At 33.6% G+C, this 21759-nt stretch overlaps 1 protein-coding gene across 3 annotated transcripts in view; it reads right to left on the bottom strand.

Moving 5' to 3' along the window:
- Window positions 1–2599: 2599 nt before the first annotated feature.
- Window positions 2600–21759, bottom strand: part of LOC145256352 (kinesin-like protein KIF16B) — a 173920-nt gene continuing 154760 nt past the window's right edge. For all 3 annotated transcript variants that reach the window (XM_080115170.1, XM_080115169.1, XM_080115171.1), the window contains 4 exons: window positions 12156–12275; window positions 11079–11168; window positions 7732–7812; window positions 2600–2777 (listed from right to left, as the gene is read on the bottom strand). In XM_080115170.1, coding sequence (XP_079971296.1) covers window positions 2622–2777; window positions 7732–7812; window positions 11079–11168; window positions 12156–12275 — 447 coding nt within the window. In that variant the 3' untranslated portion in view covers window positions 2600–2621. The remainder of the gene's footprint in view (window positions 2778–7731; window positions 7813–11078; window positions 11169–12155; window positions 12276–21759) is intronic.

Raw genomic sequence — 21759 nt, forward strand, 5'->3', positions numbered from 1 at the left:
ACGTTGCACTTGAACTTATGCATGTCAGTACAGTTGGGGAAGCAGTGACCTGGAATGGAATTCCAAAGTCTAGCAGTTCTGGGGAAGAAACTACTGGAGTAGAAAGATCTTTTACATCTAGGGATCTCTACAGTGTGGGGGTGGGATTTTGCAGCTTGTCGGGTCTGTTGAGGGTGTTTAGGTCGTGGGGGAACAAGTGCTTGCAGTTCATCAGAGCATTCACCATTATAATACTTGTAGAACAGGCAGTTATTTTCTAGAATAGTCAACAAAAAAAAAAAAAAAAAAAAAAAAAAGGCTACAAAAAAATAAACAACTATTACCGAAAGCAAACAAAGTTACTCTTCTATCTGCTCGGATAGTTTTTGTTTTTGTGTTTTAACTTAATTTAAAGTGTTTTTTTTTACTTAAAAATGAAGGTAGTGTAACGCCTGTCGAGTGAGAACGGAAAAAAAATCTAGTTGAGCCTCAATAATTATTCAAAAATCGAAAATTACACAAAATACTGATAAAAAATGCATTGTTTACACACGCCTGATAGACTCTTCCCTTGGTCGACAGTGGTAACGCTCTGCTGGTTAGTAATGACAGAAATATACCCTGAATTTATTTGATACATTTATAGTCCTTGCAATCATGTTAATACTTACTCCACTTAGTAATCCACGTGTATCACCAAGGTCACAAAATTTCTTGACGATCTCCAATAACTTTGCTATCCAAATATATTTTCTCCACATCCAACTTCTCATCCATCTTACACTTGTTACATTCAAATTGGTTATCCTCCCTCAACTTAACACTTTTTTTTTCTTCTTACAAGGAAGTCACCACTTATCAAGGCCTAGAGGTCACTTAAGGGGGGTGGTCAGTGCGACAACAGCTCAATGATCGTTTTTGGTGTGAATTGGGTAGAATTGGATTATTCAAGGAGACGGGATGACAAGAACTTGTTCACATTGAACTTGAAGCAGACCATGTTCTATTCAGCTGGAAAGCAGGTCAGTGGAACAGAGTTCCACAGGCGGGCAGTTCTAAGAAAGAAGCTTTGTTCATGGAATTTGCATTTAGATTCTTATGTATCCAATTCTTAGAGGTTGCACAAAATAATTGAGTTGCCCCAAATTTTTCCACAAACTGAGCAGAAAAACATTGCCATTTTTTTTGGGGGGGGGGAGAGCTTTACAACCACTGATCATCATTTCAAGTCTTTACTTTCTACAGCATTCTTCCAAGATTAAAAAAATAAACAAAAATAAAGCATAAAACGTCTGTAAGGTCGAAAAATATAGTGACCATAAAATCCGCAACTGTCAACAGCAACATTGGATTCATTTAAATTTTAATTTTCTTTTATTAGTGCTTGTCCAGAATCCTCCCTATATTAAAAAACGAAATTAAAAAAAAATCTTTATGATGTACATAAGAAAATATACACCAAAAGTCATGTAAATTTATCAATTAGTTTTGTTTTTAAATCAGAAAATAAAGTTTTGAGGCCACATCAACAGCTGCAATATCATGACACGATTTTTAAAACAAGGGAAATAACTCCAAATAATTTATAGATTTTAGATAACCATGGAGACAAAAAAAAATCTCAAATTTGCTTAAAAGTGATTTTCGTTATAAAAATAAAACTATTTGATCAATTTACGCAATTCTTGGAATACAACATTTTCGTTCTATCATGAGTATGTATATCATTTAGACTTTTCTTTATTTTTGTCTTTTTTTTAATATAGTAAAACTTCTGGACAAGAACCCTTTTATCTTGAAATTGTATATTTTTATTGTCCATTTCATAGCTTTCTTTTTAAAAAGAATCTGGCAGTCCTTAAAAGGGGATAAATATTAAATAGATTCATATGTAATAAGGATCTCATAATCCCCTTCCTAAAAAGGAAGTTATATGACCAAAATTACGAGGTTCAGAAGTTATCACAGGAGAAATACCAAGACTCGACTCGAACGCTTTACTTACAGATGTCGATTCTAATTTTAAATAAAAATAGCAAAAATATCAAGACATGAATCTATGAATCTAGATTTCACAATCTGTCAATTATTTTGGCTTTAGTTCAGATTTTTTGTTTTTTTTACTCAATAAATAAAAGAGAAAAAAATTGTTTAAAGGAAAAAAAATGTTAACGAAATTGTAGAAATTTATACAGTTTTTGGTATGAAAATAGTTGACCCACTTTTATATACGTACAGCGTGGCAGTTTATGCATTATAAATTATTTTAAAAACAAACAGCATTAGCAGAGAAAGTTTTATAATTTAAAACAAAAAAAAAGAAAAATTCAGTAACAAAAAAGGAGAGGGAGGGGCACGCTTTGGCACGTAAACAAGTTTTAAAAATAAGTTACATTTTTATCGTCTGTACATATTCACATCACCCTTTGTTAACTTTTTTCTTTTTATTTGAAAAAAAAAAAAAAAAAAGGTGAAAATAACTTTCCGTTAAAATTTTTGTTACGAAAGGAAAGTTTAAAAAAAAAAAAAGAAAAATTTTTTTTATAAAACTATAAATAATAAAAAAAAAAAAAAAAAAAAAAAAAAAATTATAAATAATAAAAAATAAAAACAAAAAAAAAAAATTGTAGAAATTGTTTAATTTAAGTCGTTCCATGTTTGGTCGCTTCGAATAATCCCTTTTTAAAGAATGCATCAAAGTCACAGAGTGTCTGTTTGGAGAGGAAATCGTTGTTAGATGGATTTATTGGACAGGAAGGAATCTTCATCAAAATGTCCAAGAGATTTCGGAGATAAAACTGGGAGAAAAAAATAAAAGAAGAAAAAAATATTAAGCATTTCAGAAAATGCTAGGTGCCGTGTGTGTGTGTGTGTGTGTACATATATATATATAGCAAAAATGGTAACTAGTAAAAACCTGAAGAGAGTGCTCAATACTATTGCAGAACAGATATATTTATATATATTTTCATTATCGTTTTATCTGCTTAGTTATACGTTTCGATTACCAAATCGTATCAATATACATTAGTAAATTTATATTGTCGCGTTTTCTATTTGTATATAAGCACAACCTCAATTTTTGAGCCTTGTATTATCCCAATTTCTCTAATTCTTCTTTATACATACATACATACATACATACATACACATTAGATGAACTGCTTTGATGCAGAGTGTTTAGTAAATCATTAAGATGGGTTGAAAATAAAGGTGTCAAAACTTATGAAGAATTCCTGATAAAATTATTTATGACAAGAAATGGAAGTACATAACAATTAAATGACCCGGATGTAAGCGTGACACACGAAAATAAAAATAACTAATACACACGCTATCGTATGAATATATAGATGATAACTTTTTTTTTTTTTTTTTTTTTTTTTTTTTTACAAAGGCATCACCACATTATCAAGGCCCAGAGGCCACTCAAGGATAAGGGTTAAAGAGTGTACAGTAGAAGTTGGTCAATATAGTAATCATTAGTAATGAAAATTTGGTAAATTTAATAACTTATATGGAACGGCTCATCAAGAACTTATTTACTTTAGACTTGAACACAACCATATTGTAGTCAGCCGGAAAGCAGGAAAACGGAAGACAATTCCACAGGCGTGCAGTTCTAAGAAAGAAGCTTTGTTCATGGAATCTATGTTTAGGTTTAGGCACAGATAAAGAGTGGGGGAAATTATTGATAGTGTTTACAGCTAGACGAGTGTTTCTTGTGAAAGTTTGGCGAGGGGGGACCATAGATTGAAGCTCAGTTGAACACTTTCCATGAAAATAACGATACATCAGAGACAAACTCGCAACATCTCTTCTGTGAGATAGAGGTTGTAAGGAGGAGAAAAGGACATCTCCTACGAGGCTACGAAGTCTATTTTGAACTCTATCAAGGCAGGACAAGTCTTTTCTAGCAGCTCCTGCCCAGATGTGGCAACAGTATTCCATCCTTGGACGTACCTGGCTCTTATATAGATAGAGAATAGCATCAGCAGTGAGATATCTACTGGATCGATAGAAAGATCCCACCATTTTTCCAGCGGCCTTGGCAACAGATTTGATATACGTGTTCCATTTAAGATCAGGAGTAATGGTCAAGCCCAGAAGCTTGTCAAAACTTGAGGCCTCCTGAAGACGAGAGCCATTCATTTCAATTGATGACAAATGTGGATTAGAATGTTGATGATGTAAAGAGAGAAGCTTGGTTTTAGATGCATTAAAAGTAACCAGCCACTCCTTTCCCCATTGTACTACATGCTCAAGATCAGAGGAGAGAGAATTGGAGAGTACTTGCTCGTTTACTGTCTTAGATGTGGTACCATAAATGGTAGTGTCGTCAGCATAAATGTCTACAAATGATGTAAGGATATGATTTGGAAGATCATTAATGTAGATCAGGAAAAGAGTTGGGCCCAGGATGGATCCCTGAGGGACACCGGCATTAATACTGTGAGCTTCTGATTTTTGCCCCTCAACTACTACTCTTATGAACCTATCAGAAAGAAATGATTTAATAATTGAGAAGACTTTTCCAGCTATACCATAGCTAGCGATCTTATGAAGTAAACCTTTATGCCATACCCTATCAAAGGCTTTAGATATGTCAAGAGCAATTGCCCTAGAAAGATTGCCACCGTCGAGAGATTTGCTAATCCTATGCGATATAATTGTAAGGACATCTGCTGTAGATCTAGCAGAACGGAAACCATATTGAGTGTCACTAAGAAGGTTATTTTTGTTGAGATGTTTGATTACTTCTGTATTTAACACAGATTCTAGCAACTTACTCATGACGCACAGGAGACTTATTGGCCTGTACTGAGAGGGGGATGAGCGATCACCTGAATTCTTAAATACAGGGCATACTGATGAGATTTTCCAGGGAGATGGGAAACTATTCTCCTTAAGACAACGTTTAAACAGTTTTGTAAGTATGGGCGCTAGTTCAGGTTGAAGTTTTTTGAGTACTATAATTGGAATACCATCAGGGCCAGTTGCTTTACTGGAATCAAGGTTTTTGATTAGCTTGGCAACATCACGTACAGATATACGTATATCACATAGCGTGTTTTCTGATACAGGAGGAAATATTGGGGGTTGGCGGTCTTGGTCGCAAAGGGTAGAATTAGCTGCAAAGTTCTTGACAAAGAGTTTGGCTTTGTCTGATGCTGACTGATTAAAAAAAAAAAAAAAGGAAAAAAAGCAGTTATTTCTGACACACTTAAGCCAGATCGCACTTTGTCTATGCTGCTCTCTAGTACTCGAGGTATCCCGGTATGCAATGGACTTAATGCATAAAATTCATGATCAAACCACACGAGATGCTAAATATGTAAGGCATCCAAGATGTTTGCGATTTTTCCATTGGATGAAAATTTGTTAACCATTTTATAAAATAAGCACAAATTTATTAGATGTGTCCAATCGTAAGGAGATTGTATGTGTGCTGTGTTGATGTAGAAAGAAAATTTCTACTTCAAAATTTTGGAGGAAATCGCTGTTTATAAATTACGATTAGAAATTTAGTGAACATCTCAGAAAAAGTAGCATAACAAATATTGATGGCAATCTTCGGTCTAATGAGACAATGGCACTTTGCATCTAGTCTGGAGCACTCTAACATCTGCTGTGGCTATACAGTTCGAAGCTGGAATTGGCTCTCCGGATGTAGGCCTAAGTGGGTGATAAAACCTAGGTTTGCCCAGTTACCAATGTTCCCCTCTCAGTGTTGCAGGCAAAGTCCGACAGAAATGCAAGCCCATAACGGTCAGAGCCAGTGCAGCTGCAGAAGTTGTCGGAAAGATGTTGCAGTGCTTCATTACCCACCTATCAGGATTCCAAACCAAATTTTTTGTTGCGGTTTATTCGCCACAAGACAGTGACAAAAAAGCTAATCTAGCCTCTCGGGTTTTGACTGTGTTACCAAACAGACAGATTTAAGAGGTCTGCAGAAGAGACAGATGGTCATGAGACTAATATCATACGACATCATGCTAAGAGTAATTCATAACTGTACAACATGAAAAGGAAACACTGCGCTACTACTATTACAATGATGCACAGGTGACTGACAATGTTGCAAAAAATTGGAGACGAGCAAAACCAAATGTAAATCGGATTGCTGGTAATGACGTCAACCTTACATTCTGATCGAAGAATAGAGATCATGAAACTCTGGATTGAAATTGCAAAAAGTACAAAAAAGCAGAATGCGAATATAAGTGAACAGTAATGGAATTTTTTAAATATAAAAATAAGTCATATCAAAGAGAGACAGAGAGAAGCCAGCAACACACTTCTGCCATCGTCCCCCCCTGAACTCTCTCACCTGTCAGATTATCATTTTGTAAAATAAATAAAACTTTGTTGATTTAACAAGTTGTTGTTTGATTACAAAAAGCATGCTCATCAGAGTGTATATATGCTTTGGCATGCATTTTGTAAAAATGCTTCTTTAAAATATATAGACAATTATATAACAGAATATATATAATGAGATTTCTTGGCCCAAAAGGCCAAGAAATCTCATTATATAGATACTAAAGTGTAGTATCTGTTCTGATGCTACACTTCAAGTTTTTGTTCTCGGTTAGTGGAAGAGAAATCCTTCACGACAGACAATTTTTATTTTTGTTCCTCCCCCCACATTAAAAACCGATCTTTGTTTCTAGGCAAGTAAATAGGACTACAGAATGTGCAACAAAGTGTAACGCAACTTTATACATATCATGACTATGGCTACTACGAAGAAATAAAAAAAGGCAGACTGCCTCTACACACTTTTATGACGAGATGTGCATATTGAGAACGAGAATCATTGTTCCAGCCTGATTACAAATCCTCTTTAATGTTGTGACTATGTTAAAATTAAGTATTTTAAGACAAATTCATAATATATACTTTGGTTTCGTTGTTTTCTTTTAATGGCATATCAACACTTTTCGGGCCATTTATTGCTTCACATGCTTTATATCTTCAAATATTTATCGTTTTTGGTTTGGTTGTTTTGTAGAAAGTAAATTGTTTTTGACTTTGCAGAGCATGATTGCGTTTTGCAAAGGGAAACGAAAAAAAAAAAACAATAACATCCATGTTTGGTGCATTTATTGGTGAGGAAGTATCTTTGGACAGCCTAATCTAATAGCACTAGATGTCATAACAAGTATTACCACTTTGGATCAAGGTGAACCTGGCCATAAAGGTAACTAAGGGGCAACTCCACATCCCCTACAAACCCTAAATGGGGTTTCATCACTGCACGTCTTCAAATCATACCCAGGATTGATGGTTTGTACTGAAGCTAAAATAAGTTGATAGGGTTTAGAAAAACTGAAGCCCATTTTTAGATTAAAAGGTCAAAAGGTCATTAAAATCGAGTGTCAGATCTGACTGTACATCACCATATTTAACAATCAAGATGGGAGGTGACGATAGTCAAGTGGTTAACAACACAGAATGATGACCTGGGTGTTTCAAGTTTGAATCCAATTCATTCCACAAAAAATCACTTTCACTTAGGATGTTGGCAACCTTCATGTGGTCCCTCTCGTAAGTACCTGATGTCTTTCTAGAAAGAATTCGGACTACAAAAATATCAGGGAAACCAATGCAAACAATAGAATCTTCGGATTCATATGATGATGATGGTAATGAACACTTCAGATAAGGAAAAATCAGTCATTTCAGATTTACCGATTCCATCAATCTGATTGGTTAAACCAGCTTCAAAAAGGTCAACAAAATACTTACTTCTAGTTGGTACCGTCTTTCAGAGACAACTTTTTCCGATCGACTGAACAGTTTCTTTGGAGGAAACATCAATGATCCAACCTTAAAAAAAAAAAAAAAAAAAAATGAAAATTACAATTTTAAAAGAAAGTGGGAAGAGCTTTTCATAGAAGAAATCTTACAAATAATTAATTTTAATCTTAGGCGAAACAATGAAAGATATAGAAGATAGCTATCATAGCATGTTTATATATATATATATATATATGTATATAAATATATAAGAGCAAATAGTTAATAAAACATGTTAAAAAACACTTTGAAAAAGAGTTTAAAACATATTTAATCTGAAAAGGAAACACTAAATAAGTGGATAGTCCTTAATCCGCTGAGTTTCGAAGAAATAATTTTCTTCTCATCAGAGGGTAGGAATTAGCAAAATGCGGGATCGGATTTTGCATGCAAAAGTATTTGGTGAAACTACAAGTCAGTCAAAGATCTTACTTGATAACAAAAAGTGAAGCAGAGGGAGTATGGTGACGAAAAAGGTGATTTCACGTGAATGGATAGTCTGGTGAAAGGTAAAGTATCCAATGACGGTAAAATCCAAAAATGTAAATCCAAGTTAGTTAAATTTCCATTCGCACAAGTAAAATCCAAGGAAATCGCATAATTGGAAGATGGTCCAAAATAATCCAAAAGGCCGAAATCCGTAGAATAATTCACAAATAGGTACAAGGAAAAATGGGAAAGAATTCCAATAATATTATTAAAAGAAAAATAAGATATGCGTTAAACTCGGCTGCCGAGACAAAGTGTAATTAAGAAAAGTGAGTGAAGACGAGAAAAAAGGTTGAACGGTGATTGAATTAAATATAAAATAGAAAAGCAAATGTCAAAATGACCCAGACAAGATGACGTTAAAAGGCGCCAAAAATATAGGGCAAAAAAAGAGGTCAACTGAAATGTACAGATTATTACTTAAGAAAATATTAGCAGGAGTTATTAAAAGACACTAAATAATAAAAAAAAATTTTAAGGGGTGAGGATGACCGGTATCTGCAAATTCCGGATAAAGCAAGTAAGTATGTAAGTAAATGCATATAGTAAATATGTAAATATATATATAGTATAGTAGCATACATAGTATGTAAATATATATATATATATATATATATATATATATGCACACTATATTCCTAAGATTGAGGTATATATTCTATACATTATATTTCAAATTGTAACAAATATTCAACTCAAAGTTAATTTCAGCGCATGTATATCATGAGTTGTCATTTCAAAACCAAAAGAAGGAATTCTTGTAAATTTTTATTAGAATATTTTTAATTTTTTTATACTGAATTTTAATTATGCCTTACACATGTTTTGTTGAACACTAAACTATCACTTAACAACTCTTCAGAGATAAATGATCATTTTCTTTTTTTTTTTTGTCTCTGAAGAGTATAAGGATTGAACCTTCAAGACTGTCACTTAGAACTTAGTTATCTAAAACTTATCCACCGTATCACGTGACCATTTAAAACAACTTTCTTTTTTTTTTTTTTTCTTATAATCGAGTTTATCACAAATTCCACAAAATCAATCAACTGGATCAAATAAATATCATTAGATGGCTTGTAAAATCTTACTTGAGAAAAAGGATTTTATTATAAAATTAAAAAAAAAAAAACCAACAAAAAACGTTACCTGTGGGTTTTTTTAACCACTTATCAAGTCCCAAAGGCCACTCGAGGATAATGGTTAATGAATGTACGGTGGTAGTGTAGTAATCGTTAATGGTGTAAATCAAGTAGAATTTGATTATTTACGAGGACAGCTCAACCAGAACATGTTTACATTTGATTTGAAGGCTACTATGTTGTATTCAACCGGGAAGCAGGCCAGCAGAACAGGGTTCTACAAGTGGGCAATTCTGGGAAAGAAACTTTGTTCATGGAATCTGTGTTTAGACTTGGGCACAGATCAAGAGTGAGGGAAATCGTATATAGTGGTCGAGTGTTTTTAGTGAAAGTTTAGCATGGGGGGGGGATCATAGATTGGAGTTCAGTCGAGCACTTGCCATGAAAATAACGATAGAGCAGACACAGGCTCACAATGTCTCTTCTGTGGAAAAGAGGTTGCAGGGAAGACAAAAGGGCATCACTTATTGGGTTTTGAAGCTGGCTTTGAACTATATCAAGACTCCTGCCCAGATGTAGCAACAGTACTCCATTTTAGGGCGTACCTGGCTCTTATACAGATAGAAGACTGACTGTATTAATTAACTAGCAAAGACACTCAGCGTTGCCCAGGAATGAAAAGTAAACATATTTTAGATAACAAAACCTGATCTTCTTATCTGTGGAGCACATTACTACCGGATTGCTTCCCTGCATGCTATAACATGGTCATCTTCAAATCCAATGTAAGCAAATACTTACCATAAATAAATAATCAAATTTAGTTCCTTCTCTTTATCAAATTTATTACTCCCATAATGTTCTTCATCATTTGGCTTACAATCATTTCATTTTATTATCTATTTTCCTCAAGTGGTTCTTGGTCTCAGTAAATGATGACCAACGAATTTATAAAAAAAAACAAACTTCAAACACTCCATTTATGTGCATCGAAGATTTTATTGTAAATTTACGAAAATCAACTGCGTTTTCATTGAATGCCTCGGAAAATTTTGTACAAAGTTGTATTTAATCTTGTTGCAGGGCTTTGTTATGAATAAAAAAAAAAGAATGAGCTTCAATCTCTGGTTCCTTCACTGTAAAATATTCACAGCAAGAACTCATCCTACTACCACCATCACAATGAACTTTCCTTTCTTTCTCTGGGCAGCTAAAACCAAACGTGGATAGAGTTTCTTTCCAAAAATTTCACATTTGTGAAACATGTTAGCACTTCAATAATGTTCTTCATCCTTCGGCCAACAATCACTATTTTAATTAACCTTTATCGTTAAGTGGCTCTTGGACTTTATGTGTGATGACAACTTAAAAAAAAAAAAAAAAAAAAAAAAAAAAAAGATGCTAAAAAATTTTTTGACTTCATCTTTCTTAATACACAGTAGACAACTGATTTAAACACGGTGCGTTGGAGTTTGTGTTTTCTCTTGCGTTGTTTTCTGCACACACACACACACACACACACACACTCAGGAATCGTTAATGTGAGAGACGATGACATGGGCAGAACGAGAACAACAAGAGAAAATAAAGGACGAAACCATGAAACGCAAACAGCGTTGAGGTTGCAAATTGTTGAGATGCGTTTGGCTTCATGTTACGTCCTTTGATAAATAAATCAGGTGGGAATGCGATGGAAACGAAAATTTGTTTAGCAGGAATACTTACCTCAGCGTAACGAATCTTCATATCCGTGTGTAGTTGTCGGAATCGATTATATCGACGATAAACCGACCAGTTTTCATCTCCAATAACAATCTAAAATCAAAATGACATTTTTTTTATCGCAAGGTGTGGATGAGAAAAAAAAAAAAAAAACTAAACAAAAAAAAAACAAAGAAAAACAAAACTAATAAAAAAAGGAAAACAAGAAAAAAAAGGAAAACAAAAAAATAGGAAAACAAGAAAAAAAAGGAAAACAAGAAAAAAAAGGAAAAGAAAAAAAAGGAAAACAGAAAAAAAGGAAAACAGAAAAAAAGGAAAACAGAAAAAAAGAAAAACAGAAAAAAAGGAAAACAGAAAAAAAGGAAAGCAGAAAAAAAAAGAAAACAGAAAAAAAGGAAAGCAGAAAAAAAGAAAAACAGAAAAAAAAGAAAAACAGAAAAAAAAGAAAAACAGAAAAAAAGGAAAACAAGAAAAAAAAGGAAAACAGAAAAAAAAGGAAAACAGAAAAAAAAGGAAAACAGAAAAAAAAGGAAAGCAGAAAAAAAAGGAAAACAGAAAAAAAAGGAAAGCAGAAAAAAAAGGAAAGCAGAAAAAAAAGGAAAGCAGAAAAAAAAGGAAAGCAGAAAAAAAAGAAACAGAAAAAAAAGAAACAGAAAAAAAAGAAAAACAGAAAAAAAGGAAAGCAGAAAAAAGGGAAAGCAGAAAAAAGGGAAAACAGAAAAAAGGGAAAACAGAAAAAAGGGAAAACAGAAAAAAGGGAAAACAGAAGGAAATAAACAGAAAACAAAAAATAAATAAAACAAAAAATAAATAAAACAAAAAAGAAAAGAGGATAAAAGAAAATAAAACAAAAAAAGAAAAAGAAAGAAAAATATTTCAATGTGGGTTTCCTATCATGTGTGACGCCTTATTGCGTGTGTGATCATTATTTTTTTTTTTAAATAATAATCGCTTATTTATTGAAATCAAACAGAGGTGAAAAAAAAAAAAAAAAATGCAGAAACGATGTTGATAAACCTTTCTGACTTGGAATGCCAACTTTTGGGATGAAAGATTCAAGATTTTGAAACTGTCACTTACCTTGACTTCGTATTCATAATGGGTGTCAGAATTGTAGCCTCTCAGCATAAATGTGGGAATGTACACTCTGATGGCGCTTTGCTTGGCATTCTGACCCATAGTGATGTCAGGAGACGATGGCTGAAAAAGAAAAATCAAAATATTTGGTTCATTTATAGAATAGGGATTATTGGAATATCTCACGGTTTTCCACAGTTTTTATCTAAAACAGATTTTTAAAAAAATTGAAATCGTTTCAGACAAGGCACGAAGCCACTTAATGTAAGGAGCTAACAAGAATGAAAGACAATCATCTCAAAGAACGCAGACATCGGTTGACCTCAGTAGTCAACATCTCGCTTGTGAGGGAATAACTTTGGATGTGAAAAAAATGTTTAAAGTGACAGAGAAATCCAACTTTACACATAATAGGATATAATAGTTTTTACTCACTAAAATTTAACCGCAAATCCCTTCTAAGTCATGTGATTTCCTTCTTTTTGTACTCATTTCGTACAGACTTTTTTTCTTTTTATATTTTGTAAACTTACTCTTAACTTCGAATGGGTCAGCAAGTCAAATACGACTCTGTATGGTCGTGTCACTTACGTCTTAGTTTTTCTTTGGCTGGCCAAACTTCCTGTAGTTTAAGACATCCATGCCATAAATGACCAAGCTCTCTCTGATTCTCTCTCCTCTGATCTTGAACGCATGGTACAGTGGGGGAACAGGGGGCTGGTTACTTTTAATGCATCTAAAATCAAGCTCCTATCTTTACATCGTCAACGCTCTGATCCCCATCTGGCATCAATTGAAATGGATGGCTCTCGTCTAGGGGAGGCTCCATGTTTTGATAAGCTTCTGGGTTTGACCTTTACTCCTGACCTGAAATGGAACACGTACATCAAGTGTTGCCAAGGTCGCTGGGAAAATGGTGGGATCCTTCTACCGCTCCATAAGATATCTCACTAATGATGCAATTCTCTATTTATATAAAAGCCAAGTACGTCCAAGGACGGAGTACTGCTGCCACATCTGGGCAGGAGCTGCTAAAAACAGCCTATCCTGCCTTGACAGAGTACAAAATAGACTTTATGGCTTAGTGGGGGATGCCCTTTTCTCTACCCTGCAACCTCTCTCTCACAGAAGAGACGTTGCAAGCCTATCTTTGTTTTATCGTTTTTTCCATGGTAGGTTCTCGTCTGAGCTCCAATCTCTTGCCCCCTCCCCTCACCAATCTTTCACGATAAACACCCATCTAGCTGAAACCACGGTCAATAATTTTCCCCACTCCTTATCTGTGCCTAAATCAAAACCTAGATTCCATGAACAAAGCTTCTTTCTTAGAACTGCACGCCTGTGGAACTCTACTGCTTGCCTGTTTCCCACCTGACTACAACTTGGATGCGTTCAAGTCCAACATAAACAAATTCCTGATGAACCTCTCCCTTAAGTAAGACACTTTATCAAATCTCCATTACTAACAATTACTACAACACTATCCCATTGATTACTGTACACACAATAACCCTTATCCCCGAGTGGCTTCTGGGCCTTGATAAGTGGTCACCTTCATGTAAAAAAAAAAAAAAAAAAAAGAAGCAAATCCCCTGACTAAAATAACTAATCAACAAAAACTAACCTTGTATGTTGGTTCATAGGCGGACATACGGCCAAGGTTTGTCGTTCTAATTAAGTAATATTATAGGTGCGGACAATATTTGTTCACAAACTTCAACTATTAATTTCATATAATTTATGTTTATTTTTGAAATATTGTTAATTTCAATGCATATTGTTTTCATTTGATAGGTTGAGACTTAACATAAAAACTGAACCCGTGTTAAATTCGAGTAAAACTCAATGTATCAATTTTATAGTGGCAGAGTATATATATAGTAATGGAATTTCTTTTCCCAAACGAACACACCATTCTTTGTTAACATCACATGGAAATCGCATCTGATGAGTTAATTAGAAAATTACTATGAAAACATAAAATCATAGAATTGTCATCTCATTAACAAACTAGGTGTAATGAAGAAATCCAAGGTGAAATAAATAAAAGTTATATAATAGGAAAATGTAAGTCTTTGAATTTCAACCAACCGAGCAGTTTTTTTTTTATTTAAGCTGACATGTTGTACAAAATGGTGCCCAAAAGTTGTTGTTCAACCATATTCTACTTGAGCGCTTTCTATCGGTGCATCTGATTATCATCAAGAGCGATTGTTGTTGTTATAGTTTCCTTTTCCTTTGAGGCTTGGTGGATTTGTAGTTTAAAAAAAAAAAAAAAAATTTTACTGGTTATAAAGGTGGGTGCAGGATGATTAGGGGCGAATTATTTTTATTTTTAATTTCGATTTTCTTATTTCATAGTTTATTGTTAGTTATTAAATACGATTAGTATATTTGTCCCGGTGTTAAATGAGATTCGATTAAAAAAGGGCTGTAGTTTTTTGATAAGTATGACTTCTAGTAATTTTAGTTGTCGTGTGCAGTTGTTAAGGTATCTGATTTTAGTATTGTTAGTTAAAATATTTCTAATGTCTGACGACTGTAGGCTTTTATCATGGGATGTTAGGTGTTGTTTTATGGCGCTATTGTCAGCCAAATGATAGGTTAGTCATTGGGACAGTGCCGCTCCTGATTATAATTAGATGCACCAATAGAAAGCGCGTGAGTAGAATATGGCTGAACAACAACTTTTGGGCGCCATTTTATACAACATGCCAGCTGAAATGAAAAAGACTGCTCAGCAAATGGAAATGATATCCAGAAAAATTGGAAAAAAAAGGATAACTGTCATGTTCAATCAGACATGCTTGAATATATATATATATATATATACTAGTAGGGGACCCGACATTGCCTGGGATTGAATGATGATTAACAAATGTTTTACTTTTCCATTATTTTATTGTCATCGAAATCAATTACGTCCTCCATTTTTCAATCGAATCAATTAATTGCCTGCTCTAGTTGGGGACCCATCACAGTGCACCGGGAGGAAGCTTCATATGCCTCCCCACAGTGACTTTGTCCACAAAACATTGTAGTTACATTACACTGTGGAGAACCTACTGCTAATTTTATAAAATCATTTTTATATAATGGCTGGAAATATATATATATATACACGTGTGTGTGTGTGTGTGTTCTGAAAATGTAAATGTATTTTCATCAAGATTAATTGTGTCAATGGGAAAAATTTTTTGTATATATTTTTATAATCGAAAGTATATATAATAGTGTTGGGATAATTAATCAGAATCAGGAATAAAAAAAAAAATCGGAACTTTTTGGAGTATAGGAATCGGAAACATTTAAGCCTATTTTCTGATGTCAAAACCAGATTCCTTTAAATATCTTTTTTATTTGATTTAAGAAACATTTTCCACTGCTTGTAGTAATAATATAATAAATATTTATTTATTTAAACTTCCAGTAAGACTAAAAGCTCTAGATCATTTCCTCACACGTGTGTTTTTACATTTGAGAAAATACACGCACATTTAAAAGTAGTGTTTTTAAAATAATCGGTACAAAATAACAACTTTTATAGTTTGCAATTTATAAAGAATCGGAATCGGTAATTGTATCGGAATTGGGAAAAATATTGGAATCGTCCCATCACTAATACATATAAAAGTTTATGGGAAAAATATGTTCATTCAATTATGTTTCACCTTTTATTTATACCAATCCTTTAATTTACGACACTCGATGTAACTACAGAGCATATACAAATAATGCAACTGCTCTCTCGATTTTTCGGATTTATGTAATCATGCCCATTTTGAATTTTATTTCCTTTTAAATTTAATTACTTCTCATTTTTCTGATGAGTCATGGCAGAATAGATTTAAAAATTGACATAAAATTTATATGAATGATTCTGTACTATGGTGTTGTCGAGAATTGAATATTTTAACACGCTGAAAGAAATAAACAGTAAGATTTGAATTTAGAATATAAACTTTGTCATTTATATACTAGCAGGCTGCCTGGCATTGCCAGGTCATAAAAGACGCATAAATGTTACATTTTAATTCCTACACAAACTGAGACATGTGCATGCGAGTATCATGTTTTTTTCTAAACCATTCACTTCTTGTAAGTAAATAAAAAAAAAAATACTCAAGTTGAGATCAAAACCAAAACCTAAAGAACAGGGAGTCAAGTACGATAATCATTAGGACAGCTTGATGTGATCTTTTAAAAGTGTTTTCAAACCTACTTATTCTTAACATAAGGAATTTGTCATGTGAACCATTCATGCATGCGGGTTGTGAAACAGTAGACAAACAGATGAAAATCCAATGACCCCCCCCCCCATGTACCAATTTTTAAATTTTTACCCCAAACAGCCCTTTTTTTCCAGCTGAAAACGGATTATAAAGTTTTCCACATGTCTGAAAATCCTGAATTTCATGCCTGTAAATCAAAATATCATTGAGTATATAGGTTGAGAAGTGTCCTCACATATTCTCACTTTTATAGATACATAGATATATCTCCTTACATCAAGTGGCTTCATATCTTGTCAGGAGCAATTTAAAAAAACAAAGAAACAAAACGAACAACTTATATTACGCACACCATATTGAGAAGTGCAATTTGTTTTGTAGTAAGGGGGGGGGTACTACTTTTTGTCAATTCCATACAAATCCAATGAAGAAATTCAAATGTCATCTTTATTGAACATCTCTAAAACTGACATTCACTTCATCAAATCAAGCTTGTTGGAAAAATAGTTGGATCATTCTATTATTCCAGAAAATACTTAGCTCCTTATTCAATCCTCCACCTGTATAAAAACCAGATTCATCCCAAGATGGAGTATTACTGCCACATCTGAGGAGGTGCCACTCGGAAAACTCTTTCTCATCTTGATAGCGCAGAAAATCGACATCAAAATTTAGTGTAGGGAGGGGTGATATCTTCTCTCCCCTGCAACCCGTTTCACAGAAAAGAGACATTGTTCGTTATTCACAGAAAGAACTCGTCCTTCTACCACTGCTACAAAGAACTTCCCTGTCTTTTTCTCTCAAGGACTTCAGAACTGTGCAACACAATACCACATAACTGCTTCCCTGCAAACTTTAAGATTGTTGTCTTTAAGTTCAATGCCAACAAATACTGTTGAGTCATCTTATTTTTTAATTTAATAGGAGTAGGAGGGGAGAAGTAACTGCTTATCAAGGCCCAAAAGTCACTCGAGGATAAAGATTATATGAGAGTCACGAGGTTGGTGAGACAGCAAAATGCTGATTGGTAATGTTTATTTAATAGGATCTTGTTAATGTTAGATTTGAAAACGGCCATGTTATAGTCAGTCAGGAAGCATCCTCATGGTATTGTGTTCCACAAACGGACAGTTATAGGAAAAAACTTTGTTTACTTTTAGGCACAGATAAAGAGTAAGGGAAATTGTTAGCAATTGTTGTAAGTAAAAGAGTGTCTGCTGTGAATGTTCTATGGGAGGTGGCATAGACGGAAACTCAGTTGAGCACCTGCCATCAAAATAATGAGAGGGCAAAGACTTGCTACAGCTCCCAATCTTCTCGTAGTAATGTTCATCATTCAATTGAACAATCTCATTAGTCTTTATCCTCGAGTAGATTTTGGCCTTGGTGACTTAGTATTTAAAAAAAAAAATACTTTTATATTAAATTCACTAAAACATAAGCAAAAAAGCAAACGGCAAAAAGCAGCAACCGTTTTACTTACATTTGAATTTTAGTTTTATTCTCTCAAAAAATATTGAACATAATAAAATGCAAAACAAAATAAACGTACCAATTATTTTGACTTCATTTTTAATGTTATTATTTTTTAAGCCTTTTCATCAAATTCATGTTAAACAGAACGTTAAATAATGTTAAACAGAACGTTAAATAATGTTAAACAGAACGTTAAATAATGTTAAACAGAACGTTAAATAATGTTAAACAGAACGTTAAATAATGTTAAACAGAACGTTAAATAATGTTAAACAGAACGTTAAATAATGTTAAACAGAATAAATTATTAAACAGAATATTAAAAGCTAAAATTAAGTAACAAGCCGCGCGTGCATGGTCCCCCTCTTGTGCAGCATGCGAGATGATGCCACAAAAAAATAGTGAAGAAATGATGAATGTGAGAAGTGTGAAGGACCAATGTTGCTTTCACATCTTCGCCAAGTTTTAGAAAAATCTAATGGATGGAGCAAAAGTTATGGGGTAAAAAGTGTAATTTTTTTTTTTTTTGCAATTTTGGGGCATTTGTGACCCCTTTTGACCTTCTAGGAATGCCGAATCTCAGTGGAAACGGACAAACGATGCAGTTTCACGCCTTAAGACATGTATATTTGAATTCAGCATCATAGAAAACTACTATATTAGACATACATATCAAGTTCTTGAGTAATATGAAAAAAGAGCTCCAAAAAGGCAATTTTTTTTTTTTAGCCCTAAAAGTCCCAGAGGGATGCGAACCAAAATTTTGTCAGAGTCATCCATACTGAATTTATGTTAAAAACAATAGCCTCCACATTTTGGCCAAGTTTCAGGAAAATCTAATGAATAGATCAAACGCTATGGGGCAAAGTGTCATTTTTGGCCATTTTGGGTCATTTTTTACCTTTCGAGACCCTGGGGATACCGAATCTCAGTGTAAATGGATAACGGTGCAGTTTCAGGCCTTAACACATGTATATTTCAGTTGACCACCATGAAAAAACACTATATAGTCAGACATATCAAGTTTTTGTTGAGAAATATGAAAAAAGAGCCACAAAAAGAGATGTTTTTAATACTAAAAGTCCCCGGGGACGGGAACCAGAATTTTGCCAGGGTCACCAATACTGGATTTATAGTAAGAACAATGGGCTCCACATTTTGGTCAAGTTTAAAAAAAATCTAATGGATGGATCAAAAGCTATGGGGCAAAACGTGCCATTTCTTACCACTTTTGAGCCCCTGAGGGTGCAACGAGAATTTTTGTAAAAAAATGTTTTTACTATGCACATCTATTTAATGAAATACAATTTGTGGCAAAATTTCAAAAAAACTAATGGACGGTTATCTGGCAATAGTTCGGACTAACGGATGCACGGAAGCCACTGAAAACATAAGTCCCTCTCCGATAAATCGGGGGACCAAAAAGGAAAAAAATACTTGTCTTGTTTTTGTTAAATCAAATTTTTGTTAGTTTTATATTGAGGAAGTATTTAGAATAAGAAAATACAAAGCAACATAAATGGTTAGATGAAAAGACAAAGAACCAATGATTAGTTAACTTAGTGATGTATTATGGTTGAATTTTTTGTGCGTGGAAAAATAAAATTATCGATTTTGGAATGTCGAAATATGTACGAATTAGATCCATATTCTAAAAACTTTTTCGTATTTCAATGTTCTAAATGACAGAACTCCTTTTTACTGATGCTGTAATTCACACCAACTTTTAAATTGAATGTGTTCTTCAAACAATGCGTCACACCTCAATGTAGCATGTGTGCATAATTTGCACTCAAAAACAAACTCTGTTCTTCAAACTGTTTGTTTATATGCAGCCCAAGTTCAACTAATTTGCCTATGATCAGTGAGAATTCACATGACTATTAAGATAAAATCAACTGAACATTGACATTGTTTTATTTTGCTATTTTTCAGCAACTAAACCCTACAAGATGCATAGACACGTGAGCGTTTTTGAGGCAAGTGATTTTTGCTTTGATTTCCAAAGTTGGTACTTTCATTATATTTATACCCCCCTCCCCCTCCGTCAACTATAATGCATAAGTAAGCAATTTAAACATAAGAAATACATTTTCAGCACAATTTTAAACAAGACAATCACCATATTAAACATTCAAAATGGCTTCTAATATGGTTTGTAATTATTTTCTCATTAAAAATTTTACTTTTTACAAAAATGAACAAATTAGTCCAAATACAATGCAGTGATATTGAACAGTGATGTTAACCCCCCACCCCCCTCCCTGGAGCAAATGAAAGGAAACTTTAGATTACACACAAGCTGGACCTGTAGAAATTCTGAAGCGGCATCTTTCATATATTGCTGCTGGGCACTCTGTGGATGTTCAGTATAAATGGAGAACTTCGGGATATTATTGTAGCCCTTTTGTTAAAACTGTAAAAGTATCTACGTAATATGGTTAATGTAGTGCCAGAATATATCTGGTCATTACGGTTTATCTCCAATATCCTCATAGAAGTCTGACATCTTTGCATTGTATGGATGCCCGGTGTAAATGGAAACCCAACAATATCATTATACCATCTTTAGATAGAACAGATACTACCCTTGGATCCTAGCTAAAAGACCAAGAAGACATTTTAGTTCCACGTATGGCCCAAAAGCGACATTTTTTGTTACACTGTGTCTTCAGTAATCGGGCAATCCTATTTATGAAAAAGCAAGATAGAAACTGATAACTACGAACGTTAAATTAGCGTATTTATAATTTAATGTTCGTAGTATGTTATCATATTCTATCCTCCTTTTTAATAGGATTGCATGATTTATAAATTAATGTTCGTAGTATGTTATCATATTCTATCCTCCTTTTTAATAGGATTGCATGATCGAATAATTTATCTGGAAACTGTGACACATGTATGTACGTACGTCAAAGGTACTATGGTATTAATATATATACTTTACAGTATAGCCTGTGATGTAAACCTTTGTGCCAAACCCTATCAAAGGCGTTTGATATATCAAAACTCTCACTGATTCACTGATCCTGTGTGATATTACAATCAGCACGTCAGTTGTTGATTTTGCAGGACAAAATCCATATTGCTTGTCATCATGTAGATTGGTTTTGCCGAGATGGTGAATAATTTATGCTATTGAATTTTTGTGAATCTGTCGAACTTGGGAATCTACACAGGATTTCTATATGCCTTAATCCATGAGAGTCGCATGCTCTCATTCTGTCAGCCATGTAGAAGTTCTAAGTAATTTCTAATTGTATTTTTGGAGTGCTGTCCACCCCTTCAATCTGTAAAAGAGGGTAACTTACAACTGGATTTTATTTGCTATGCCACAGGTCGTTGTGGATATTGTAAAAATAACACTGAAAATCAGAATAGTAGTCCAAATTATACAAACTTCTTTATTTATCACAGATTTGAGCAACTTTCTCAGGATGCACAGGAGACCGTCTTGAGATGCAGGAAACTGATCTCTAGTATTTTTTAATACTGGATAAATTAACAAAGTTGAATAACCTTGTTAGGATAGGAGCTAGTTCCAGTTGCAGACTCTTTAGTACAATAACTGCTATGACTATTGACGGTCATGAAGGAAATTGGGAGGAAATGGTGAATTTTGATGCAATGTCCCAAAAGAATATATTTTCCTTAAAACTCATTAGAACAAACAGAACACATTTGTTAGTATATTTAGTTTTGGCAAGTGCTGGCAAGTTATTAAGCAGAATAAAGCAAAAAGAAAAAAATAATTATTAGATGAAAAGGAAAAAGGACAAAAATAAAGCAAAAAAAATAATTAAATAAAAAAGAAAATAAAAGAAAAGTAAAAATGAAAGAAATAAAAAAATATAGGAGAAAAATAACAAAAAGAAAAAGTAAAAAGAAAGAAGAAA

Source organism: Euprymna scolopes, chromosome 32 (genome assembly GCF_053919585.1).
Source record: "Euprymna scolopes isolate OS-2025 chromosome 32, ASM5391958v1, whole genome shotgun sequence".
Classification (NCBI taxonomy): Eukaryota; Metazoa; Mollusca; class Cephalopoda; order Sepiida; family Sepiolidae; genus Euprymna; species Euprymna scolopes.